This window comes from Chenopodium quinoa, unplaced genomic scaffold, assembly GCF_001683475.1.
Source record: "Chenopodium quinoa cultivar QQ74 unplaced genomic scaffold, ASM168347v1, whole genome shotgun sequence".
NCBI classification, from domain to species: Eukaryota; Viridiplantae; Streptophyta; class Magnoliopsida; order Caryophyllales; family Amaranthaceae; genus Chenopodium; species Chenopodium quinoa.
In genome coordinates, this window is record NW_018744297.1 from 290,470 (window position 1) to 318,311 (window position 27,842).

Consider the following 27,842-nt stretch of genomic DNA (forward strand, 5'->3'; position numbering starts at 1 on the left):
GTGTATGTGGAACTCACATGAATGCAAAGATGTTAGTCCAAAAGATTCAACGACAAGGATACTATTGGACTACTATGGAGCGAGATTGTCACGAGTACGTTAGGAAATGTATGAAGTGTCAAATCTACGCAAACTTACAGCATGTTCCACCTTCGCTTCTCTACACATATACTTCTCCATGGCCTTTCTCCACTTGGGGCATTGACATCATTGGAAAAATCACACCACCAGGACAAGGGGGGCATGAATTCATCCTCGTAGCAATCGACTACTTCACCAAATGGGTCGAGGCAGCCTCATATGCCAAGCTGACGGCAAAACATGTAGCTCAATTCATTGAGAAAAATATTATATGCCGCTATGGGGTACCACATGAGATGATCAGTGACAATGGAACACATTTCCAAGCTGAATGCGCGGAATTGTTGAAAAATATCATATCAAACATCATCGATCATCACCTTACAGACCACAAACGAACGGAGCAGTCGAATCGGCCAACAAAAATGTGAAGACCATCATCGAAAAGATGACGGAAAATTATAAGGATTGGCCAAGTAAGCTACATTTTGCCCTTTGGGGTTATCGAACCTCTGTTCGTACGTCGACAGGGGCTACCCCTTTCTCTTTAGTCTATGGCGTCGAAGTTGTACAACCAATCGAGCTCGAGATACCTTCTCTCCGAATCGCATTGGAAAGCCAACTAGATGAAGTCGACTGGGTTAGAGCAAGATACGACGAACTGGTCGTGCTTGATGAAAAACGCTTGGCAGCTTTGCATCATGTCCAAACCTACCAACAGCATACGGCACGAAATTTTAATAAAAAAGTCAAGACCAGGAATATCAAAGAGGGTGACCTAGTGCTTAAGGCACTTCGTAAAAATGTGTTAGATCCAAGAGGAAAATTTAGACCGAACTAGTCAGGCCCGTACATTGTTAAAGCCATCCTATCTGGTGGAGCGGCACAATTAGTAGACATGGACGGTAATGACTTCCATAATTTAACTAACTTGGATCAACTCAAGAAATTCTACGCCTAGTCGCATGGGTTCATGACCCAATAGAGCTACGTCTGGCGTGATTCCTATTTTAGGATACGTAGGCAACCCCTCAAGGGGGCCCGACCACTTTAAAATAAAAAAAATCCTCCCTCTATTGATCTAATATGCGCGTCGGTTCAGCATTGCATCACGGAAAAAAAAAAAAAAGGGGAAAAAATGTCGAGACACGGGATTTCTTCCCGTTTGACGGGAGAAATTCCCGTGTCACGGCAACCCCTGAACGGCAAAAAGGACATTGTGACTCCCGTGACACGGGATTTCTTCCCGTCTGACGGGAGAATAGTTCTGTGCCACGTCACCCCTATCTGTCAAAAAAAAAAAAATTGCCGTGACGCGGGAATTTGAACCGTGTCACGGGACCCTTTGACCGTGACACGGCAGATTTTTAGTTTCCCGTTTTATTTATTGGCCCATTCGTTGCGAATTTATTGTTCGAGTTTTTGTTTTCGTTCTTCCATTGCGTCCGACTCCTTGACTCGGATAATTAATAAAAGTCATTGTAATTTTTATTTTAAAGGCTGAAATAAATGTGCTATTATTAAAATGCGACTACAAGTATTTGCATCAAATGCCTTATATTAAATAAAAATTATAAATTATAAAATGCAAAGCACTATTGATCTAATCCCTCTTCTCTTTAGGAACATCCTTTTCTTGCTCAATTAGGTCGGCCTTGACCATTAGTGTGTCTTTTGTAGCCCGAACCGTCACACCCCTAGTCGAACATTCACCCCTTTCACCTTTCTTGGACATTTTCGGTTGCTTCTCCCTATACACCATCTTTTCTTTACCCTTTCCTTTCACACATGTCTTCTGTCTTGGCATCTTAGGAGTCTTAAACTCAATTCCTTGTGTTCCCGGACCTAGGCGATCTTTAAGAGGAGCTTTCTTATCTCCAAGACGACTCTTTACGTCAGACTTGCGTGATCCGAATCGTTCCCTCCTGCTTCTAGGGTTCAACCATGCCTTGTATGCACTAGATAAGGGAGGAGGAGCTTGGTCACTTGCAGAAACGGTCCACAAAGGTCTTCCAATTTTTCAATATTTTTCAATATCGTCACCAAATTCCAAAGATTGCACCAAATTCCTCCGGCAGAGGAAAGATTTCATCATAACCAAATTCCAAAGATTGCACCAAATTCCTCCGGCAGAGGAAAGATTTCATCATAATCATAATAATCTAATGGTGCTCTAAGAAAATCATGTTCAATAGCTACATGTCGCAGGGCTAGCAAACCCCTGACATGAAATAATTCTAACTCTCTTTTTTCAGCATTGGTCAAAGAATAAGACCAATCGCGCAACGTATTATCAAAATTCTGAGACATGATTATTGAAATATGAAATTCTAAATTATTTTGTGTTTTGTAATTATGCATATCATGAATAATCTGGTCTTATTTTATAGCAAAAGCGCTCGAAACTGCCCAGAATTAATCTTTTCACACGCGTAAAACAAACCGCGGAATAATACGCGTTCCGTGACACGGGAAATTCCATCGTGTCACGGTAATCTTTGCAGTGACACGGCAGGTTTTGCCGCGACACGGTGAACAGTGCCGTGACACGGCACCTTGCGCGCTATATTTTTTCATCTTTTCTGTATCTATCCGGATTTTTTGTATTTTCTTATCTTTAACGTTTATTTTTTAGTCTTTTCTGAGAGTTTTATTTCTAATAAAATTCTCACCTTTTTTTATTTTTATCTTTATTTTATTTTAAGATTTTATTTCTTTTGTTTTTTATTTTATTTTTATTTTGGGGAAGATATTTTTTTTTTATATTTTTTTCTTGTCTTTTGGGGAAAGTATTTTTATTTTGAGTGTCTTTTTTTTTATTTCTTTTTTTTTGGGGAAGGTCGGTAACCTCCATTACTCCACTTATGTTTTTTCGTCATGTCATTAATAAGTACACAATCACACACAAGAGTCTCAAACACACACTAACACACACAATAGTAGATATATAAACTGTAAATAATGTACAAAGAGTCGTAATACATAAATGTGTCAAGTGTCATCACAGTATGGACAAAAACCCTCGGTCAAAAATCTCTAGAATCAGAATCAGTCTCATCTTGACCCTGTGCATGTGGACCTCCCTGTGTGTATGGGAACGACGAACCAAAGAGTCCCTCGACCATCCGAGTATGGGGAGTAGCGTCCCTACTAGTCCCCGTAGGCCCGGCAGTAGCTAAGCTCAAGGCAGGACCCGTCCAACTTGAAAATGGAGTAGACTGGCCCAAAGATACTAGAATCGTCGGCGAAGGCATCGTCCCATACATCGGAACCGAGAACAAGCCCGACAGTGGTGCAGGAATCCCGGATAATGGAGCCGAGAATGAACCAGGATCCAAAGGAGACCCAAACTCAGGAACTGGAGGCTGTGAAAATGACGGACGCTGAGAAGACTGACCCTGCTGCCACTGAGCCTCCTGGAATGGCTGAGTAGTCTGAGGCTCTCGCTGAGAACGCCGGTGAGCCTCAGGAGATCGTCTACCACGACCAATCTCCTCCTCGTCTGAGCCTCTGGGCCTCGAGCGCGAGCGGGACCTCTGCTGCTCCTGAAAAACACAAAATCAAAAGGTGTCAATGATGCAAAATAAAACAAATGGCAGAAATGAAAAAAATAAGTGATACCTGAAGAACGTCGCTAGAGCTCCGACAACTCGCACCACGCCGAAGCTTGATGATGCAATACTTCAACGCGTCCACCAGCTTCATAATTTCCATCACCTCCGGGCGGTTAGGCTGAGGATAAAACAAAGGAAAATCAGTAATAAGCAGCATTAAAAGAGTGGATAATGCGTCGAAGAAAACTCACCGGCTCAAAAACCTCGGGCACTGACTCTTGCGCCTGTCTATAACACTCTGGCGTGTCAGCAATATGGTCCTCCGTGATACCAATTGGCCTAGGGTAGCGGACAGACTGAGGAGGAATCTGAATCCTCCCCACAGGGTGGATGGTCGTCTGAAAATATGATCGAATAATCAAGTTATTCGACTATTTAAAACAGAGACTAGCAAAGAAGATTCTCGAAAGAAATCATACCTCGGGAAGACGGGGTGGAGGAGCCAGAGAGGGAAGAAAATCCCGCACGTAGTCGCTCTCCATGTGAACGAGCTCTTGCCACGGAAGAGTGTAGCGCTCTCCCCTGTTGATCAACCCTCTGATCAAGCGGGAGTCCAGCATCGACTCTGGCGGGGATGAAGGCACCACAAAACGATCGCTGCTATGCTGACGGACGACTTGCTCCCCCAAAAACCAGACGAAGCGCCCAGTACCAACCAAAATTGTACGGTACACTGAATGACGTAGGGCCTCGGGTAGATCAGTCATCCCGGCCCAAGGATGATACTGGACATCGATGGGAACCTGGAAACCATAAAAAGTTAGGCGTGAAACAACAGAAACAACATCAGAAGGAAAAAACGCAACAAAGGTAATCCTTACGCCAACGGAAGAGGTGCCTCGGCGTAGTAGCCCACGAAGCGCCGGAACAGACTCCACCCGTGACTCTCCTCGGTCACGCCAGCTGGCTCCGACGGGGAAGTCATGGACCATTCCCCGACGCCAATGAGGCGCCAAGCCTGGGAAGTACTCGTAATACCATAGCAACAACAAAAATAACATTCAGCACACAAATCGAACAAGATGAAATGAAACAAGAAGGGAAAAGATCATCACCTCTCCGACTCTCCACATGTCGTAAACGGTGATAGGGGACTCGTCATTCAGCTAACGGCAGCCATGACGTAAAGATAGAAGAAGATCTGCGTACCTAAGACTGGCCCAGCTGTAGGATCCTATCTCGGGAATCCTGGCCAAAGAGGGGAGGTAGCAGAGGAGCACGCATGAACTCCTGTCATAGAGATCAGGATCAAGATGAAGATCTGCACTCGCCGCTCGGCCATCGTATCCTCCATATCGAAGCCGCGAGCAAGAACTGAAGCCGACTCCGATCGTCCACTCCTAGGACCACCTCGAGACACCGGTCGGGTCCTGATGTGCTAAACGACCGGACCCAACAAATCAGCTACCTCAGCCGATGTCCAAGATAGATCAGACATCTGGCCCACTGCCCGGCCAGTAAAGCGCAGCCCGCTGATCATGCTGAAGTCCAGGGGGGTCACCGTCATCTCCCCCCAAGAAAAGTGAAACGTGTTGGTAGTATCCCAGAAATACTCCAACAATGCGCGAACGACCGTCGCGCCGCAACCCCGGGGGCTGCGAAACCCTACAACCGCCGCGTTGAAATCGACCAAGCCAGACGACTCCCATAGGGCGCTCGTAGCAGGATCCCCCGTAATGACCTGGCAAAGTCGAGGGATCAAATCACTGGCCCCGGAACCATGCTGGCGGAGTGTGCCATCGACTATGCCGGAGAGTGCGCAGTGAGAGACGTGGTTTTCACGGCAGAAAACCAACTGGTCTGGGGTCCACGGAGGTGGAACCCACCTCCCCCTAATCGTAGAAGTCCGAGGCTCGGACTCCAAGACGTCGTCGTCCACGCCCTCAGGGACAGTGGGAATGTCCTCCCGAAAAGCCCGACGCCGGCCGCGGGTAGAAAGGTCGCAATCTCGTCGTCTACGCATGCTATAATAAAAATCTAAATGTTTAGCATTATTTCCTAAACATTTTTAAGTTGCATATTTATAATAAAAAATAAATATCTAAATACTTAGCATCATTTCCTAAGCTATTTAGTTGTTTATTGAATTATATGCTAAATTTTATTAAAATCTAAGTGTTTAGCATCATTTCCTAAACATTTTATATTGCGTATTTATCATAATAAAAATCTAAATACTTGGCATCATTTCCTAAGTTATTTAGTTGTTTATTGAATTATATGCTAAATTTTTACCTCAAGGCTAAAAATTAGCAAAATTATGGTATTTAGTTTCTCCAAACTAATACTACAGTTCTCCTAGCCGCATGATACTATGTTCTCCATGACAATATAGTACATATGCAAAATATGAATCAACACATCATTTCACAAGATTCACCACCATTTTTTCACCATTTCAAAACATGAACATTATTTCACAAAGTAGCGCCCAAAAATGGTGATTTGCTCAATTCTCCATCAAATCATGCAATTTTTGTCTCAAATTTCTCACAAACACACATGTATACATATACAAGTAAAATCATAGCAAGAATTTCAACATAAAGCGTTAAAATAAAAAACCCCCAAATTGATTTTTTAGGGTTTGTCACAAAATTGTTTATGTGAAGCAAATTCAAAGCAAAAATCAAAGGGAACTTACATGAATGTTTGTAAAGGGTCGAAAATGAAGAGAAGATCGAGAAATTACAACAAAATTGGTGAAATTCGAACTCCAAAACTCGAAAATGTGTTCCGGCCACCAGCGCAGCTGCCGCGACACGGGCAAGACTAACCGTGTCACGGTCAAGACTAATCGTGTCACGGCGACCTTCAAGCCTGACGGAGCTCCGACAATCTGGGCGGCAGCTCCGGGATAGAAACAGTAGCGGCGCAGTACAGTAGCCAAAAAACCGCAGCAAAACAAAAAAGGGGAGAAGAAAAAATCAGACTAACTGTGTCACGGTCGCTGTTACCGTGTCACGGCGAGCTTCGACGACCGGCGGTTAACCTCAAGCGTGGCGCGGCATTTTTTGGTAAGAAAAAAGCAAGAATGGTAAAGTGTGAAAGCAAGTGTGAAGAAGAAGTGTAAAATGGTGAAATGGTGAAAACAAGCACGCAAATTTATATACAGAAAAGGACAAAAAAAGAGCAAAAGTGGCCGTTGCTTTGACTGGTTCAAACAGCGAAAAAGTAAAAAAAAAGAAAAAAAGAAAAAAATAGGAGTCCCGTGACACGGGATACAAGTCCCGTCTGACGGGAATACCTGACCGTGTCACGGGAACCTGATGACGTGTCGCAGCAAAACTGAGCTTGGTCAGGAAATATTCTTGGCTTTTTGACTAGTTTGGCTGATTTTTCATGTTTATTGGGCGATTATTTTTCGCTACAGTTACGCGGAAAATCCCAACTGATATTTAAGGGGGACTAAAATTACCATTTTACCCCTGGCAAGCGTCAAAGCCTATTTTTCGTCATTTTAAGCATTTAATATTGTCGGATAATCGGCTTAAAATTGTGAATCATCTGCGGCCCACGTTCGGGGATAATCAAACCACCATACACTTATCAATTTTCAGCAATCGTCGGCTTTCCTCAGGCTTGGAAAGCGTTATCGGTGGATTTTTCTTCAAGTATAGAAAACCGCCAAGTCGGCTTTCCTCGGGTTTGGAAAGCGTTATCGGTGGATTTTTCTTCAAGTATAAAAAACCGCCAAGTCGGCTTTCCTCAGGCTTGGAAAGCGTTATCGGTGGATTTTTCTTCAAGTATAGAAAACCGCCAAGTCTGCTTTCCTCAGGCTTAGAAAGCGTTACCGGTGGATTTTTCTTCAAGTATAGAAAACCGCCAAGTCGGCTTTCCTCGGCCATGGAAAGCATCGTCAGTGGATTTTTCTTCAAGTATAGAAAACCACAAAATTCCTTTGTCGGCTTTCCTCAAGTATGGAAGGCATTAGCGGTGGATTTCTTCAAGCATAGAATGACACCAAATTCGTTCGTCAACTTTCCTCAGGCATGGAAAGTATCATCCGGTAGCTTTCTTCAGGCTTAAAAAGGTACCAAACTCTTCAGTCGGCTTTCCTCAAGCATGGGAAGCATTTCAAAAAATGTCACTCGGTGGATTCCTTCAAGCTTAGGATGCTGCCAAATTCGTTTGTCACCGACACACTGGTGCCAGATACGTATTCTATCCCTTTACTCTTTTATCTGTAGAACTAACATTTTTCTGCAGGTATCGGCGTATAAAGAATGATTTAGGATCGCAGAACGTCTTAAATCATTCTCCGTCTCTATCGACTACTTTCACTATCGTTTTCGAAACTAACGTTTCTACAAACTCAGTCAAAGTGGGGGCTTCTGTAGACACCTAAAAATGTCTCCCCAAAACCAAACCCAATGATAAATAACCTTTCACCGCCACTATTGGTCGGGTTTAGTATTTAATCCCGAGAGAGCTTAAAAAATCGTATTTTATTCATACTTTTGAAAGGTCCATGGATTAGTCTTGATGTTTGGTAAAAGCATAATTTTAATTTTAGCCCAAGCTTATTAATTATTTTTAAGCCCAAACCTTTTTATTTTATTATTTTATTATTTATTTTTGGCCCAAATATTTTATTTATTTTTATTATTTTCATATTTTAGCCCGAATAATAAAAGTAAGAAAAAGCCCGAAATTATCAATCGGCACTTAAAAAGCCGAAAGAAATTAGGGTTAAAAATGAATTTAGACGGAAAAATGGACTGGAACTGACCGTGTCACGGTACAGCCTGACCGTGTCACGGGAACCCTATCCGTCTGACGGTGGGACTTCCCGTGACACGGGAGGTCTGTCGTGACACGGGATGTTCTGTGTCCTTTCCGTGTAAACCCTTAACGCGTTTTTCATTCCGTTTTCAGAAAATTTCCCGCGTCACTCCAAAACTGACCGTGTCACGGGAAAGTGTACCGTCTGACGGTACTGTCTAACCGTGTCACGGTACAGTCTGACCGTGTCACGGGATACCTTTTTAGGGTTTTTATCATTTTAGGGTTCCGTGTACTCCTTCAGCACATTTTCCCTATAAATACCCCCTCAGTTCTGATGTACGGAAAAACGAGAATTTTATTATTCTTATTTTCTCTCTTCTATGCTATTAACCTAAATACTAGCCTACCCTTTTCACTTCAAAATTCCTTCTTCAAGCACTCAAAGGAGTCCATATTTCACTCGAGGTTCTGTCCTTAAGCCAAGGCGTGAAAGGTAGAATTGTTTGAGGGTTTGACCCCAAAATCAAACTTATTTTATTTAATTTAATTTAGTTATTGTTTTATTATTTCCTTGAAGTTACTAACTCGTTTATTATTTTGTAGTTGCAAGCAAACAGATTCAAAGTAAGGATCATGCTCTTTTATTATTATTATTATTTTTCTAACAATTTTATGTTGTTGGATTGTGATTAAATTGGTTTTAATATTAATGTTTATTCTATTATTATTTTTATGATCACCATATTGCATGTTTAAAGGGAATATGTAATTGCAAATCACGCCTAATAAGATAATTTGGACAACCGGTTTAGGATTCCTTTTAATCTTATTATTAATTCAAGTGATCACCAAATTTTTAGAATTATGTGTGCATTAATGTTAAACCAATTTAGTTAAATAATAGTTTGGAGCAAATTGAATTATTGTTTGTATGCCTTTGAGATCACAGGAATGCTTTTCAATATAAGAATCGAGTAGAGGCTAATACGGGCGAATGTGACTCCATGACTCACTTCGTACCATCATCCCCGATCCTCCTTTCGTGGTTCCGAACCATATGGAGTTAGTAATCTCATGGATTATGAATGGGGTGTAACCTTCACGGGTCAATCGTTGTTGCCTATCGTTGTCCCTTATCGTGATTGCCAATTTATGATCCGTGAACGGTTTACAAGTTCCTTAAAAACTTGTTGGCGGCTCCCTACTTTTTTGTCCCTAATCGTATATGTCAATTCCCACTTCCTATGAGTGCCAAGCATATTCACAACATGCTTTTATGTAGGCGCACTTCGTACGACGCCTACAGAGTCACGATGAGAGAAGCACTACTAAAAAAGGAGGAAGGTATAAGGTTAGTGCTATCAATATGCTTAGCTCAAAATTAGATGCTTTGTCCTCTAATTTGATCAAATGTAATATTCTCCTCCTCCTATTTCCTTTTTCCATAACTCACATGCATCTAATTCTTTAAATGATAATTTGTATATGCAATTGATGTCTTGAGAAGTGTGTGGTAGTGAAGACCATACGTCTTCTGAGTGTCCATTGTTGAATGAGCAAAGTTCCCCTTCCCCTTCTATGGAACAAGTAAATAATGTGCATGCCAACCCTAGGTGTGACCCCTACTCCAACACCTATAACAAGGTATGGAAACATTACCCAGTTTTGGTTGGATAAATGGCCAAACCCAAGGGCTATGCAGTGGTCAAGGTCAAGGTTAAGCTAATGGTGTTGGTAATTATGTGTCTAATAATCAACGAAATTAGAGAAATGACAATAGGTATCAACAAAAAGGCCAATACTCTTCCACTCACAACCCACCCGATTTTAATGGAGGTGTAAACCCTAGATCCTATTCCTAAACCACCACTCCAAATTCAAGCCCCCCCTCCTCCTAAGTCTAACTTAGAAAGCATGATGGAGCAATTCTTCAACACCCAAACTAAAAAGACAAATGACTTAGAGAAAAGCTTCAAACAAATGCAAACCTACAATGAAATGTTGGAAAATCAAATGGCCCAAATAGCTAGTGCACTTAAAGGCAAGTTTAGTACCTCATTGCCTAGTTAAGGTCTAGATCCTAGAGAGCAAGCCAATGCCATTGTAACTAGAAGTAGGAAAAGCTTGGGGGAAGTCTAAGGGAAGGGAATGCAATATGACTTAGAAGGTGAGAAGTCAAAATAAAAAGTGATTGAAATGAGTGATTCCCATGGAGAGATCAGAGTGGAAAAAGAAAAAGAAGAAGAGAAAAAGAAGTTGAAAAAGAAAAAAAAAGAGTGAAATCCCGCTTCAGGTGGCAAATCTTCATTTTCCGAGAAGGTTTGCCGGGTCTAGACTTGATGATCAATTTGCTAAATTCTTAGAAGTCTTGAGAAAATTTTATGTTAACATTCCATTCACCAATGCTTTAAAACAAATGTCAACTTATGATAAATTTCTTAAGGACATTTTGAGTAATAAAAGAGAAGTTGACTTTGTGGAAACAATTAACATGCCGGAAAATTGTAGTGCAATTATTCAAAATAAGTTTCCCACTAAGCTTGAATATCCTGGTAGTTTTTCTATTCCATGTGTTATTGGGGAAATGGTAATTGATTGTGCTTTGTGTGATCTAGGTGCTTGCATAAGCTTGATGCCCCTCTCTTTGTGCAAAAGACTTAGCCTAGGAGAGTTAAAGCCCACTTACATTTCCCTTCAATTAGCCGATCGTTCGGTTAAGATGCCTTTGGGAAAATTAGAGGATGTCCCCCATAGGGTGGGAAAACTTTACATTCCGGTGGACTTTATTGTGCTTGATATGGACGAGGACTTGAATGTCCCCATAATTCTAGGTAGGCCTTTCTTAGCTACAGCGGGGGCTATTATTGATGTGAAACATGAAAAATTGTCTTTATTTGTTGGAAAAGAGAAAGTAGAATTAAAATTGAACCAAGTTATGAAATGTCCATCCAACATGGATGCTTGTATGCGAATTGATGTTGTTAAAATTGTTATTAATGAATCCATACAATGGAATTTTTATAATACTAATGATTCTCTTGAGTGTGAACTTGAAAGCAAAGATAGGTCTTGCAATGTAGACATGGAGATGGAGCCAACTGAGGAGAATCTTGACTCCATCTCCATGGACAAGGAAGAAGAAAACCTTGTGATTGGAGAAAAATAAGTAAAGAAAGAACTCATGAACGACAATGGTAAGGAATGTCCAAGTGTAGAGCTAAAACCTCTACCATCCAACTTGAGGTATGAGTTTCTTGATCCATATTCTAATTTTTCGGTCATTGTCAATGCATCTTTGGATGAGGATCAAACCTCTAAATTATTGAATGTTTTGAGGATGCATCGCAAAGACTTGGGCTACAAAATTGATGATTTACAAGGTATAAGCCCAACGCTTTGCATGCATTGAATTTCATTGGAGGATGATGCTAAACCATCAATTGAAAGACAAAGAAAGCTTAATCCTCCAATGCTTGAAGTGGTCAAGAAGGAAGTTCTTAAACTACTTGTCACCAGTATCATTTATACTATTTCCAGTAGTGGGTGGGTGACACCGGTGCAAGTAGTCCCTAAAAAGGGGGAATGAAGGTTATTAAAAATAAAAAGTGAGCTCATCCCTACTAGAACCATTACCGGTTGGAGGATGTGTATAGGCTATCGTAGACTAAACACATCCACCAAGAAAGATCACTTTTCATTACCTTTGATTGATCAAATGTTGGAAAGGCTAGCAGCTCACAAGTATATATTTTTGTTATCTTGATGGTTATTTCAGGTTCTTTCAAATCCCAATTCACCCGGATGATCAAGAGAAAACAACATTTACTTGTCCATATGGCACCTATGCTTCATGTAGGATGTCATTTGGTTTATGCAATGCCCCGCTGCTTTCCAATGATGTATGATGGAATTTTTTGCGGATATGATTGAAAAAGAAATGGAGGTTTTTATGAATGACTTCTCGGTAGGGGGCTGTTCTTTTGATGATGGTTTAATTAATCTCACACGATGTTTAAAAAAGTTTGAAGAGGTCGACCTTGTCCTCAATTGGGAGAAATGTCATTTTATGGTCCAAGAATGCATTGTTCTTGGCCATAAGATCTCTCATGAGAGGATTGAGGTTGATAGGGCTAAGGTGGATGTAATAGAGAAGCTCCTACCCCCTAAAAATTTGAAAGGGGTGAGATCTTTCTTGGGGCATGCCGGTTTCTATCGCCGTTTCATCAAGGACTTCTATAAAATAGTCAAACCTCTTACTACACTTCTTCAAAAGGAGAGTGATTTTGTATTTGATGATGCTTGTCTAGATGCATTTTGTAGGTTGAAGAATGCATTGATCTCGGCACCAATAGTGCAAGCTCCGGATTGGAGCCTCCCCTTTGAATTAATGTGTATGTGATGCAAGTGACACAACGGTTGGTGCCATACTAGGGCAAAATAAATAAAAGAGGGTGCGCGTGGTGATGCTAGCAAAACATTGAATGATGCACAAAAGAACTTCACCACAACTATTCCTACCTTTTGGGTTTAAAGACCATTGTCTGTACAGACCATTCGGCAATCAAGTATCTCATTTCCAAAAATCATTCAAAGCCTAGATTGATAAGATGGGTGCTTGCTTTGCAAGATTTTTTTATAGAGGTGAAAGACAAGAAGGGGACGAAAAATTCGGTAGCGGATCATTTTTCAAGGTTGGAGATCCGAGATGAAGATGTTGATAAACTCTCGGTTAATAATGAGCTAAAAGATGATGTTTTGTATGATATCCAAGCAAAGTCATTACCTTGGTATGCCGATATAGTGAATTACTTGTCTTGTGAGGAAATTTCGCCGGATTTTACCCCTCAACAATGAAGAAAATTGAAGCATGAATCAAAGAGGTACATATGAGGTGATCCCATTTTGTACAAGATAAGGGTAGATAATCTTTGGAGAAGATGTGTTCCCGATGATGAAATACAAGATGTGATCCGTATGTGCCACTCATCACAATGTAGTGGTCATAAGGGAGCAAACAAAACGACGGCAAAAAGTGTTGCAATGTTTATTATTTAGGCCTACTCTTTTCAAGGATTCATGGGTCTTTATGAAGACTTGTGAAAAATGCCAAAGAACCGGGAACATTTCAAAGAGGAATGAGATGCCTTAAAATCCGATCTTGGAATTGGAGGTGTTTGATGTTTGGGGGATTGACTTCATGGGTCATTTTCCTTCATCCTACGGTAATCTCTACATTCTTGTAGCGATGGACTATGTGTCCAAATGGGTGGAAGCTCTTGCATCACCAAAGAATGACTCATAGGTGGTGATGAAGATGTTTAAAAAGATCATATTCCCAGGATTTGGCGTCCCACGAGCTGTGATGTAACACCCCAATAATTTTTCTCTTTAAACTTGTGAGTACCCTGAACAATATCCAGGAAATTACTAACGTGCTTTCCCCACGTGTTCAAACGTTAAGGCTAAATAAGAAATTAGCAGCGGTAAAACTAAATCAGTTATAAATAAGTTTCAAAACCAACGAACAAAACCAAATTAAGTCTTACAACTTGGAACCATTAAGGCCCTCATTCAAAACCCAATAAAAGTAGTAAATAAATAAAACCAGATTTTAAATAAATTCCAACTTATGAAAAGAAATAAATTGCCAACAATAACCAACTCTCCACTCAAAATCCCACCACCTTGATACAAGTCCAAACTATGTAAACACCTGTGATAAGTCGGCTCCCCAATATTACAAATGTAAAAATTGGATTGTCACAGGGTCATTGAAAGGCGAAATCCATGACCAAATAAAGACACTCAAAAGTACGTAATCAGAAAAACTGAGTACATACAAGCATAATCAATCATGACATACAATTTAAATGACATACAATTTAATTAACGACCCAAACACTACGTACTAAGACACCTCTATTTAATGACAATTTATTAATTTCATTATAATCATTGGATTAAGAATAGACAAGTTTGTCCATCCCATGCTCCATTTGGAACATCAATAAAAGAAAAACCCCATGCCTCCTTTCGGAAACATCAATCAAACATCCAACGACCACGGGCGCGACTCTGTGATCGTAACTAGTATGACATCTCATCTAACTCCTAGTTTTTGAAAATTATTTGAAATAAGAGACTCGTATATTAGACGGCCTCTAGAAAAGTGCACGGCTAATACCCCGTGTACCCCAACCCCTGATTATCATTACTCCAGATGGGCACAAATCTAGCGTTTTATTGCTCATCCATCTTGTACTTTACGTGATTTACAAGTTTAGAATTGGTGATGACTCATATGCAAAACAATATAATCAATCAAATATCACATTATTCTAAGAAATCCAAATTTTCAATTCAATTCTTGATTTATTAGTGGAAAATAATATTTAGTATTGAATCCTATACTACCTCGGTGTATAAACACCTTAAGTGCATATGGGACTTCAAATCCTGAACCTCGTCTTAAAAGACTTTAATAAACTCCCTCTACTCAAATCATAATTAATTCATGAAAGAGTATTAAAAATTAACCTCACGGAACCATTATCAAAATTAATTCCACTTATAGACAACCAAGAATCCAGAACCTTTAACTAATCATAACATATCCAATTGATAAGACAATCACTTATACATCACCCACAACAGTAGTCATATACTTATATCTCAAACATGCCTCATACACAATATACGGAAATCACAATGTATAACTAAACAATTTAGCCAGTTTCTCTATACATGATACTAGGTTCTCGATACATCCCTAAACATGCATCTAACGGCAAGGTTTTGTAACTCGTACGTACCTCGTATAAACAATCCTTTGTGCCACTTTACCACTAGAAATCACCTTCTATAAAGTCCAACAATAAGATTTCAATCAATACTCAAACAACCAAATTTATAACAATACTAACTTACTTAAAACCTTCAAAATCCAATTAAACAACACTTTAGAACATCTCATTTAATTAAAATCAAAATCTTATATATAGTTCTTTAAATTTCCTTCATAAAAACCTTAAAATACACCCTTGTACATGAAATTACAGCAAGTTTAAAGCTTTATAAAAATCTGAAAATTTACTTTATACATGAAATCTTATAATCATAGTAATATTTGAACTACCAATATTATATATTAAGTTACTAGGCTTTAAAATAAAAAATTCACCAATTCAATGCAATTAGAAGCTTCAAAAACAATAACCTAAAATCTGAAAATTTATTCTAGAGATTAGAATTTAAATTTCAAGGCCTTTTAATCATGAAATGTCCACAATAATTATTTTATAAGATTATAAGCATAAAAATTTAAAATTGACACAACTTGTTCATAAAAATTAAAAATTTAATAATCTAAAAATTTATATATGATCAAAATAATTATATTGTAACGTAAGTTAAACATAGTATGATTTGGTAACTTGATTAGCATGTTTTCAAGCCCTAAAACTTGAAAAATCAATTCTTAAACCCTTATTTTCTTAATTAAACAAATCTGAAATTTTGTATAATAATTTAAACATATAAAAATTCATAAATTTATAATCTTTTATAACCCATATATAATATCAACCCATAATAATAATTTAGAATCAAAATTAAACAAAGATTAGAACTTTAAATCAAATTTATAAAATAAAAAGAAGTAAAGAAATGGAGTAAGAAATGGGGGCGGACTATTGTAGGTTGTGGTGGTCGCCGGTCAGCTGGGTGGCGACGGAGGTGGTGCGTCGGCGGCTGGGCAGCGGCAGCCGACAGTCTCAGTTTTTTGTTATTGTTGTTGTTGTTGTTGTTGTGAAGCTGTGAAAGAGGAGAGAAGGAGGAAAAAGGGTGAATGAATTTTACGTGAGAGGGAGAAGGGTTTGAGGATTTTTAGAGTTTTATTTGGGCTTTAGTTTCCTAATTTTATTAGGAGTAAGAATTGTGTAATTTGGGCTTGAGTAGGAATTAAATATTGGGCTACTAAGTTAAGAGAGGCTTATAATTTAAATTAAACTTAGTAGTTTTAGCTTATTAATTATAAAAATATTGTTACTTTTTCATCAAAATAATTCATACTATAAAATTAAAATAAAAATATATGTATAAATAATAAATAAATATGCTTTAATTAGGTTGAAAATATGGGCGATTATATGCGATAAGTGATGGAGGGTCTAATTTTGTTCATAGAACATTCAAGGCTTTATTGGCTAAGTATGGAGTTCACCATAAGGTTGGTTTGTCCTACCATCATCAAACAAGCGGCCAAATGGAGGCATCAAATGGAGAAATCAAGCTCATTCTTGAGAATACCGTGGCTATAAGCAAGGAGGATTGGGAGGCAAAGCTATATGATGCCTTGTGGGCATACCGTAAGGCTTTTAAGACTCCCATTGGAACTACTCCTTACAAGTTGATTTATCGGAAGTCTTGTCATTTGCCCGTAGAGTTGGAGCACAAGGCTCAATGGGCAATCAAAGCCTTGAATTTTGATCTCAAAAGTGCCGGAGAAAAGAGAATGCTAGACTTGCACGAATTAGAAGAATTGAGAATGAATGCATACAATAGTGCAAGCTCCTACAAGGCAAGGTCAAAGGAATTTCATGACAAATACATCATCAAAAGGGACTTCAAAGAAGGTGATAAGGTTCTTCTCTACAACTCAAGGTTAAAGATTTTTCCCATAAAGCTTAAATTAAGGTGGAGTGGCCCTTTTCAAGTGGTTAAGGTATTTCCCAATGGCTCAATTGAATTTTGGAGTGAGAGCATCAAAACGTTCAAGGTGAATGGTCAACGCCTCAGGGTTTATTATGAGGGTGACAAGAAAGGTGTGCTTCACTCCATCAAAGTGAAGGAATTTAACAACTCCAATTAATGTGATCGGAGTGTCGTCAAGCTAGTGATGTATAAAGAGCGCTAACGGGAGGCAACCCGATCGAGTTTCTCACCCTTCTCCCTTAATTCTTTCCCATTTTTGCTTCTCTCAATCTATTTTTTTTTCAATAACTCCTTTCTTTTTACACTTGTAGGTATGCTTGAAAGGGTTATATAAAAGATTTGTGAGAGAAGTGTTACAATAATAATAATAATAACAGGTTTTTCACCATATGCCCTTAAGTTGTTTCTTTATTCACCTTATACCCATGAACTTTTTAAAATTCATCATATACCCTCGAGTTTTCACAAAAATACACCATACCCATAATTGTTAACTTTGTCAATCATTAGCGTTAATTATGACCCGAAATCACCCTAAATACATTCCTTTACCTTCGAAATCACCCACATTTCATTTTTCCACCCCCAAAACCACCCTAAATTTCTTTTTCTCATCCTCAAAATTGATCATATAGATATTATTATGGAGATTTGGAATAGTTTCAAGGATAGGACTAAGGAAAGGAGTGGTTTCAAGGATGGGGGAGAGAGATATAAGGTGGTTTTGATGCATAATTAATCATATTCCATTCATCTTGTTGTCATTAGGGATATATGGTGAATTTTTGTTTAAACTCAGGGTTATATGGTTAATTTGAAAATTATCATGGGTATATGGTGAATAAACAAAAAAATCAGGGGTCTATGGTGAAAAAAACTGTAATAATAATGGTGATGATAATAATTTTATTATTATCGTTATTCCTTATTGCTATTATTCAAAAAAAAAGGTGAAAGCGTGCAGCATCAGGTCTGCACGGGCGTGCAGAACATCGCATGCCCGTGCAGGGTCAGACAGAGGCAAGCAGAATGTTTCAAAGCAAAACTCAAAGTTCTACACGGTCGTGCAAGAGAAGCTGCACGCTCGTGCCAAATGCTGCACAGCCGTGCTCGGTCAGGCAGAAAGTTCAAAACTTTCTTGCCCAGGCTGTACGGCCGTGCTCGGTCAGGCAGAAAGTTCAAAACTTTCTGACCCAGGCTGCACGCCCATGCCAACCATTGCACGCCCGTGCAGCCTGGGTTTAAGGAGTATTAAGCACGACATTTTACTCATTTAAAAAAAAAATTCAAACCCCCTTTCTCTCTCCACAATTTCCCCTCTTTCTCACTCTAACTTCTACATCCTCTTCCTTCATACTCACTCAAATCTCCATCAAACACTTAAATTTGCACCCAAATTCAACAAATTTTCACAAATTACCGACCTAGAAACACCGATGCTAGGTACCGAAACCCATCGCCTCCTCCTCCCGTTGATCCACCATAAGTGGATACAATGAGGATTGTGTTTAATGACCCGGCCTTCTTGTCCAACTTTGTTAAGAATAGTAGGAGGTGAGTTAGGCCAACTAGGTTCTACAACAACGAGGTGGCAAATAAATTAGGGGTAGGGGACGATATGAGAATATTGTTTGAGGGTGCCAGCCTAGCTTCTTGGTTAGGATTTTCCGCCCCAACTTACTAGAGATAAACTTTTGAGTTCCTCTCCATCCTTTACGTGCACCGAGACATGAACTGAACTCCCCGTTACATGACCTTCCAACTCATGAACTCAAACCATAAAATGAAACATTAGGAAGGTTAATCAAGCATTTGGGTGGTCTACTGCCGGAACCATAGGGCCCAAGGAAAGGTACCCCCGTAACTACAATGAGGGAGAGTTTTGGAGAAAAATCACGGGCCTTTTTTAGTACAACCCTAGGTCCGATAACGCCACAACCGTTATTCACCCCGCTTTTAGGCTTTCTCAGAGGACTATAGCAAACATGACGTTTGCTAGGGGTGATAGTTCGGGGGTGGTGTCCACAAGGGAGCTTTACTTCCTTTGGCACCCTCAGTGAGGGGAGCACTGCCTTAGATGTAGGTGCTTGGCTTGTTGACCACCTTGATGATGTTGCCATGGGAACCGGTAACATTACCATAGGTAGAATGATTACCATTATTGCTGGTTTTCTTAACCTTGATTTTGCAGATGAGGATTTTTGTCCAGGGCCAATACAAGTAGATATGTAAGCATTGAGGACGATGAACTAGGTCATGAATATACAATGGGCCCATCCATACTTGTGGTTGGTGAGTGGGCAACCCCATGTGTTGTTTCAAAGAATACTACAAGAAGGGGGGGTTGAATTGTAGTATGAGAGTTTAGCCAAACTTTTTGCGGAATTAAGATTAAGTAAGCTAAAGAAACTGAAAGATTAACTAAAGGAACATAAAGATGCAAGAGAGATTTTTACGTTGAAAACTCCTTGGCCCTAACAAGGAGAAAAGCCACAACCACTTGGGATTTTGGGAAAAGAATCTTCACTAGAATAGGGAAATGGTCCTATTACAAACTAAAGACTCAAACTCAAGTTCCTCTACAAACTTGAAACCCTAAGGGACAAGTCACCCAACTTGTCACTCTTCTCTTCTCTTTCTCTCTTCTCACTTCTCTGTTCTCTCTTCTCTTTCTCACTTCTCTTCTCACTTCTCTTTCTCATACACAGAAGTTCACTCAAACTTCCCCATTCCCCAAATTACAAATCGAAAGAAAAACAAACTCTAGTATAAGAACATTAAGAACACTCTAATTGACTTGTGTGGAATTGACACTTGACTCGAATTAAAAGCTAGAAAACTTATGTGAACAAGGGTGAGTTTTTCCGTCTGAAATCAACACCTATTTATAGACCAAAATTCGTTTACGAAAAACTTCTTTGTGCAGCAAATCCACTACGCCACTACTCCAACCCACTAAGAAGATCATGTTCCTAAAATTAAGGAAACATGAACTCCTCAATGTGCAAGACCATGACTTGAAGAAAATCATGGAGGAGTAGGCCGCAAGTTTTTAGAAAACGTGGGAGATTTTATTTTCAGAAGATATTTTAGAAAATCAGAAATAAAATAAAATCCCTTTTAATTTGGAAAAAAGTTTAGCGTTTTGGAAAGCAACAGTTTTCCTAAAAACTAGCATGCACAATTTTATCTTTTGGACCAATTCCACACAGAATTTTCGAGTGCAACTTAATATCTCATACTTACATAAATCCTAAAATATAAAAATATATTAGTCTCCATGTTTTCTGATGAAGCTTCTACTCCGAGGCTTCTGTTCCTTGGGAGGAACTTCTCTTCTCTGATGAAGCTTCTTCTCTAAAGCTTTTGTCCTTGAGGGGAACCTTCTCTTCTCAAGTCTTCATTTCTGAAGCACCAGTTCCTGCAAAGGAACTCTTCTTTATGGATAGCTCTGTTTCTAGCCTTCTTGTTCCTCATGGTATCTTTACAAGACACTTAATTCTCCTGGTCTTTGCAACTGAGCACACACTCAAACAATCAAGCACTTATTAGTTTGTAAGTAAGTGAGGTTGTGTCATCATAAAAATCATTAAGTCCAACACCATGCCTACCTCCCCGACCAAGAGATCACGGGCATCTACGATGAAGGCAACTAGGTCTTTCCAAGGGACCTTTTTTGGCTTCCCGGTGAAGAATAAGAGAAATAAGAGCAACAACAACAAGGTCAAGAGCAACAACAAAAACGATTCCAACAACAACAATTCCATCAACAAAAACACCAAGTGCACCAAGAAGGGTACTAAGCAGGGGCGGATTATTGTTAGGGCTGAAGAGGGCTTGGCCCCTGATAACTTGTGGGAAAAAAAAAATTATACTGTACTTTGTTTAAAGGCCCATTAAAAAAACCCATTTGTTTTTCTTAGTTACCTAGTAGCGTAGAAAAGGTAACTAACTATAGAGTATAAATACCCTACAACCCAATTTCCAAAAGTACTGACAACTCATTGACCCACAAACCCTTTCCCCTTTTTTCTTACTCCACATTTATTTATTCAATCTTCCTTAAACAATTGTTAAACATTTTTTGTTGTTAAAATAAATTTCTACTTCTTATGTTTTATTGGTTTCTCTGAGCACTAGAAAATAATTGATAATTTTAGGCGAAAAGACGTTATCAAGGACGATAAATTACTCCCTTAAAAGTATAAAGTAAGTTTTTGCTTTCATACCTACGATATGTCGTTATATATTTTTCTATTAATATGAGTATCTATCAATTAACAAGTTGTTTAACACCTTAGCATTTATAATATAAAATTGCACTGAATTTGTAAATAATTTTTATATGCTTATATTAAAAATTATTGGCCCCTGAAAGAAAAAGTTTCAAGATCCGCCACTGTACTAGTCTCTACCCCACATAAACCTTGTGTTTTTTTACGGTACCATGAAATATAAAGTTAAAACCTATTTTTGTTTTTTAATGGAAAATAGTTAAATAAGCACAATATATGATGGCAAACTCATATCATAGATAAATCCTAAATCTACATAATTATATTAAAATAATTATTACCATTGCAAATCATTTACTTTGAAAGCCTCAAAATATAATGATACGGAGTACAATTTAGTTAGTGGTAGACAAAATACCTACAATTTAAAGATTAAATTATTTTTCAAAAAAAAAAAATTATAATAAAAACTGAAGTACCTAAACCCTTAAAAAAATAGGGATCCCATGGTAAGAACTTTTCTTAATGTGAAAACGTGAAATACAATTTTTTTTTTTTTTTTTACAAAGAAATACAATTTTTTTTAACTTTTCATTGAATTTCTTTTTTTTTTTCCCTTTTTTTGTCATGAGAAATTCGATTAATCTTTTTTAGTTGAATGTAAGTTCAAATAAATTTTGCAAACTTAGTCTTCTCTAAACACCCCAAAAGAATAAATGAATAGATAATTAAAATAAAAAAAAATTATAGAATTTTTGCATCAACACAACATGCATTGTCAAGAATAATTTACTATAAAATAAAATGATAGATGAAAGAAGAAGAAAGAAAAAATATGTGAAAGATGAAAAGGAGAAGTAGCTTACCCAAAACCTTTGCTTCTTCTCATACTTTCTTCAATTCTTCAAAGTAACCACCTAAACAAAATCCCAAAATAAAATCAATTTTAGATGAAGAAACCAAAATAAAATCAATTCTTCAAAGTAGCTTACCCAAAACCTTTGCTTCTTGTCATACCAAATCAAAAGAAATTATAGATGAAGAAAGTTGAGACAAAAACCAAAAAAAAAAAATACCCAACAAAATTTTAGATCTCTTGCTTGTTTTTGCTCGTTGTTATTACTCTTTGTTAGTTGTGAGTTATTATAGAGTACTTTTAAATCCAACAAAAAAAATACCCAACAAATATTCTAATCTGATGTGAATTTTATAGAGTGCTTTATGCCCTAAGACTAGTGCTTCACAAGGTTGGTATGCTGCGCTATTTATTGCTACATGGTACGTATCATGTACCACTTTTTGTCAATTGAAAACTTCCTTCCCTTCTTATACTTAACACTTCTATTATACTCCATCCGTAACAAAATAATTGCAATAATTGTATGTAGTTTTACGTGAATTGAGACAAAAATTTTATAGTGTAACTAGCATTTTGGCCCGTTCAATGCAAGGGTTATAACTTATGTTATTTTTATATAAATGTATGCTTTTCAATAGTTGAAATTACGAAGTTTTTGTTACATGACTTTGAGGTGAATGCTGTGAAAACTTATAAAAAAATGAGGGTGGAATTGTGGAAGAATATATGAAGGAATTTAGTTAAGTATATATACATGAATATTGTAGAATATGAAATGACATACTTCGTATTAGTTTATGCTATATTTTAAGTTTAAGAGATAAAAAGACTATTTTTATTATACTTCATATATCTGTTTATATAATAGTTAATTCTACTTTATTCTATCATGGTAGAAATGAAACACTTCATTTTCTTACTTAAATGTGCAAGTTACGCATAAAGACTTTTAACATTATGTAATATTTTTAAGGTTAATTTTTAAATTACCACCCAAAAATGTAACCATTTTCGAACTAACCATCCGTTTAATTTTTTATTTTAAATTACCACCCCTTAAATTAAATAAATGCTCAGATTACCACCCATTTAAAAAATCCGGTGGATTTTCCGTCTGTAGGCCCCACCTAACACTTATTTAAACCCTTTTGACTTATTTTTCCCCGATTTTTCTCTTTACTTTAATTTACAATTTCATCACCAAATTCAACCAAATTTCAAAGAGAAAAAATGTAAATTGAAGTTAGGAGAGCGTTTTTAAAGAGAAAAATCGGGAAAAAAAATCAGTCAAAAGGGTCAAAATAAGTGTTAGGTGGGGCCCACAAACGAAAAATCCACCGGATTTTTGAAATGGGTGGTAATGTAAGCATTTATTTAATTTAAGGGGAGGTAATTTAAAATAAAAAATTTAATGGGTGGCTAGTTTGAAAATGGTTACATTTTTGGGTGGTAATTTTAAAATTTTCCTATTTTTAATTTAATTTTTTAATATTAAAAAGGTAAGGGAAGTAATATGTGGCATATGAGTGAGTTGTAAGGACATGTGGCATATGGATAAGTTTTGAGGACATGTGGCATATGAATGATGGTGGTTTGAGTTTTTAAATACTAAGTATAGATATCTCTAATTGTATATTTGTAAAAACTATAAACACTAGATCATTGAAAACTACTCGTGCATTTCGGAACAATCTAATATAATACGTATAATTATACCGTAGAGATAGACTTGGGCGTATTACTCCTGCGTGATTACGCAAGACTACTCAAAATATTTTACTTAATAACGAAACTTGCAGCGAAAACTCAACTTTCTTTTATTAATATTTATTGTTATGAGTACTCAAAATAAAGACAAGACCAACAATTCTAAACTAGGTAAAGCAAATCCCGGGACACCCATATGCTCATTCATGACTCCACTTGAAAATAGTCAACATTGCTTACCAATATGGTAAACAGTGGCGGACCCACGTAGGGGCTCGGGGGGGCACGTGCTACCCCCCAAAAAAAAATTAATTTTTTTTCAGAAAAAAACACGGGAAAAGGGAAGTCTTCCTCTTCTCTTTTATATTTCCTTTTCAAAGTTAAAACCCTAACTTCCTAACTTCCCACTTCCACCCAGCCGCACTCAACCTCAATGCTGGTCTGCTGCCTCGCCTGCCCAGACGCCCAGTTCGTCGCTGCCCCGCTGGACGTCGTTAGTCCATCACGCCGGTAGCCCAGTTCCGAGTTCCGCACAGCCCGCACTCGGCCCTGCTGGCTGCTGCTCTTTGCCTCTTTTAGATCTTAATTTCAAAAGGTAAGTATATATTCGTAAGTAATTGTTAATTTGTTATTAATCTTTATTAATTACTAATTGCTATTTGCTAATTGTTTATTAAATTATTGTTATGTATAATGTATGAATCAATGAATGTTTGAGTGTTTGACGAATTCTACATTTATACCATTCTTATTTCTTAATTTGTTAGTTTGTTACTGTTTTAGAGTTTAGATGGGTAGTGATTGTTTATTGCTAATTGTTTGTTGCTAATTGTTTAGTTGGGTATTAATTGTTACTTGTTAGCCTATAAGTTTGTTGCTTATTGTTTACTTTAAGTGGGCAGTGATTCAATTATGATTATTTAAGTTATTTTATCTATTGAGTTGTGTAATTGTTGTTAATTTGTTGACAATTTGACATTGACTAATTAGATTAAAGTTATGTTAGTTGATGAATTATAACTTGTTTGTTGTAATTTGTAAACTTGTAAAATTTTTACAATAAAACTTGCTCTAAATCTTTAATAAAGTATATGCAATATTTTCAAAATCATGAAAAGAACACAAGAAAGAAGTATTGCAAGCTTTTTTTTTCAAAAAGAACACAAAGAGAAAGTGGAGAAAATTCTTTCCCAAACCCTCCTTCTAGTCATTAAAATTCACCTGCACTACAAAATCATCCTAGCCAAAAAAAATCATCCTAGCCAACAAAATTCATCTCCCTCAACTAATTTTCCCATCTCTTAAGAACATGAAGAGGAAGTAGAGATAGAGAATGTTGTCGGCACCTCAAATCCTTGCACAAATGCTTTCACTGATCAAGCAAGAATAACATCAACTGATGTAGAAAACCTTCCTCAAGATCCGTGAAAAAGGAGAAAAATGATTGAATTTCATCCAGATGACAGGGATGTAGTTAGAAGAGAGTACAATCAAAGATCACCTTGTCAACCTGAAACCTTTGACTTTCCTTTTAGACCTTTTGGGCAAAAAATTTGTAGATTTAACCTAAAGTGGTTTGAAGATAATAGACCTTGGCTAGAGTATAGTGTTGAAAAGGATGCTGCATTTTGCTTTGTTTGATATTTGTTCAAGAGTGACAATGTCGGATTCGATGCTTTTGTTAGTGAGGGGTTCAGAAATTGGAGCAAACCCGAGGCACTAAGGAAACATGTAGGTGGTGTTAATAGCATTCACAATAGAGTTATGGGTGCCCTTTATGATTTCCAAAATCAAAGGGGTTCTATTATTTCTAACTTTTCTAAGCAAACTGAGGAGTTCACAAGGCAATACAAAATTCGCTTAGAAGCTTCTGTGAAGTGTTTGAAGTGGCTTGTACTTCAAGGACTGCCTGCTCGTGGCCATGATGAAAGCACAACTTCATTAAATCAGGGTAATTTTCTTGAACTTTTAAAATTTCATGCGATGGATAGAGTTGATGTCCAAAATGTTGTGTTGTAAAATGCTCCTCAAAATTGTCAAATGATAGCTCCTACTATTCAAAAGCAAATTATGAATGCATGTGCTAGGGAGACAACAAAAGCAATAATTGAAGAAATAGGTGATGGTTTTTTTGCTATATTGGCTGATGAATCTGCAGATATATCGGATAAAGAACAATTAGATCTTTGTTTGCGATATGTTGATAATAGAGGAGAAGTAAAAGAACGCTTTCTTAGCATTATGCATGTTCCTGATACTACTTCTGCTACTCTTAAAGATGCTATTGAATCAATGCTAATGGAGCATTCTTTAAGTCTTTCTAATGTTTGTAGTCAAGGTTATGATGGTGTAAGTAATATGCAAGGTTCAATTAATGGTCTTAAATCTTTAATCCTTCAAGAAACTAAACAAGTATATTGTGTTCATTGTTTTGCTCACTAGCTTCAATTAACTGTTATTGTCGTTGCTAAAAAGAACAATGATTGCAATTGGTTATTTGTTGATGTGCTTCCTCTACTATTGAATTTTGTTGGTGGTTCACCTAAGAGGAAAGAATTTCTTAGAGAAAAACAAAAGAAACGTGTTGTTGAGGCTTTGTCATTAGGTGAACTTGAAACAGGAACTGGTTTAAATCAAGAGCTTAGCTTGAAAAGACCGAGTGACACTCGATGGGGATCACACTTTAAAACAATCTTGAATGTTCTTGAATTATACCAACCTATTCTTGAGTCACTTGATGAAATTGCGAATTCTTCTATTGATAAAGACGGCCAAAACAAAGCATGTGTAATAACAAAATTGTTGATGACTTTTGATTTTGTTTTTGTTGCACACTTGATGGTGTCTATTTTTGCGATCACAAATGGGTTGAACTTGGCCTTGCAAAGGAGTGATCAAGATATTGTGAATGCTATGAATTTGGTTGGGGTAACTAAGAGGAGTTTGCAAAGGTTAAGAGATAATGGATGGGATGCTCACTTGAATAAAGTTACTTCATTTATGGAGAAGCATGAAATTGAGATTCCTAACATGGAGGGTTTTTATGTTCAACCGGGTAGAAGGATGTTTTGTGGTAATACACCAAGAGTGCCTAATCTTCATCATTTTCAAGTTGAGATTTTTCTTGGTGTCATTGATTTGCAATTAAAAGAGATTGAAAAGCCAAGAGTTACTCATACGAGATTGAAAATCGGTTTAATGAGAAAAGCCAACAGTTACTCATATGTATGTCTTCTTTTGATCCTTCTAATCGATTTGCATCATTTGACATAGCAAAATTGATTCGACTTGTCGAGTTGTATCCTAATGAATTTTCAAGTAGTGATTTAATGTATTTTGATCATTTACTTGGAAATTTCATTGATGGCATGCAAAATGATGAGGGATTTTGGAATCTAAAAAATCTCAATGAGCTATTGTAGACACCCATTTTTGTCTCCCCAAAACCAATCCCAGTGATGAGTACCTTTCACGTCGAATCATAATCGAATGAAACGAAAGTGTGGAAAGTCTAGTGTTGCAGATAGTTTTAATTCTTTTCTCTTATCTCTGTTTTTGAAAACTTATTTTAAGAAAATAGTCAATCCAGTTTGGTTGGTCCATGATAAGGATCCAATAATGGTGTAGTTGGATGGGGTGTGAAAAGACCTTTCCAACGATATTTTATAAGCCCAATTCCGATGAATATCGAGGAAGTTATTGCCAAAATAATAAACTGGGCCCGGTTTGATTTTTATATGCGGCTCAATGATCTAGAGGAGGGCCTATTATTAATTATCATTCCTAAAGCTATTAGGATTGATTATAGTCTTTTAGAATACTCTAGAAGGTTATTTTAAATACTAATGGAGTTAGGATTGATAATTATGTTTTAAAGAGTTTGAAATTGAATAAAACTACTCCTTT

At 37.5% G+C, this 27,842-nt stretch overlaps 3 protein-coding genes across 3 annotated transcripts; all 3 read left to right on the forward strand.

Annotated features, from left to right (window-relative positions):
* The first annotated feature begins 10,839 nt into the window (after window positions 1–10,839).
* LOC110695381 lies at window positions 10,840–11,589 on the forward strand. Its single transcript, XM_021872618.1, has one exon. It carries the CDS (start codon window positions 10,840–10,842, stop codon window positions 11,587–11,589), a length of 750 nt encoding a protein of 249 aa, XP_021728310.1.
* A 771-nt stretch (window positions 11,590–12,360) lies between these two features.
* On the forward strand, window positions 12,361–13,277 carry LOC110695382 (uncharacterized mitochondrial protein AtMg00860-like). Its single transcript, XM_021872619.1, has 2 exons — window positions 12,361–12,814; window positions 12,973–13,277. The coding sequence occupies exons 1-2, from the start codon at window positions 12,361–12,363 to the stop codon at window positions 13,275–13,277; spliced, it is 759 nt and encodes a 252-aa protein (XP_021728311.1).
* Window positions 13,278–16,686: 3,409 nt separating this feature from the next.
* LOC110695383 lies at window positions 16,687–27,209 on the forward strand. Its single transcript, XM_021872620.1, has 4 exons — window positions 16,687–17,145; window positions 25,590–25,887; window positions 25,984–26,285; window positions 26,379–27,209. Exons 1-4 carry the CDS (start codon window positions 16,687–16,689, stop codon window positions 27,207–27,209), a joined length of 1,890 nt encoding a protein of 629 aa, XP_021728312.1.
* Window positions 27,210–27,842: the final 633 nt, after the last annotated feature.

What these genes read in the sequence shown, in the direction of transcription:
- LOC110695382 (XM_021872619.1), top strand. Translation starts at nt 12,361, where the DNA reads ATGGAGGTTTTTATGAATGACTTCTCGGTAGGGGGCTGTTCTTTTGAT. An exon ending in CCTCCCCTTTGAATTAATGT is followed by an intron (nt 12,815 to 12,972) that starts GTATGTGATGCA and finishes TTGTCTGTACAG; the next exon opens with ACCATTCGGCAATCAAGTAT.
- LOC110695381 (XM_021872618.1), top strand. Translation starts at nt 10,840, where the DNA reads ATGTCAACTTATGATAAATTTCTTAAGGACATTTTGAGTAATAAAAGA.
- LOC110695383 (XM_021872620.1), top strand. Translation starts at nt 16,687, where the DNA reads ATGGAGGCATCAAATGGAGAAATCAAGCTCATTCTTGAGAATACCGTG. An exon ending in CACAACTTCATTAAATCAGG is followed by an intron (nt 25,888 to 25,983) that starts GTAATTTTCTTG and finishes GTCAAATGATAG; the next exon opens with CTCCTACTATTCAAAAGCAA. An exon ending in GTAGTCAAGGTTATGATGGT is followed by an intron (nt 26,286 to 26,378) that starts GTAAGTAATATG and finishes TTTGCTCACTAG; the next exon opens with CTTCAATTAACTGTTATTGT.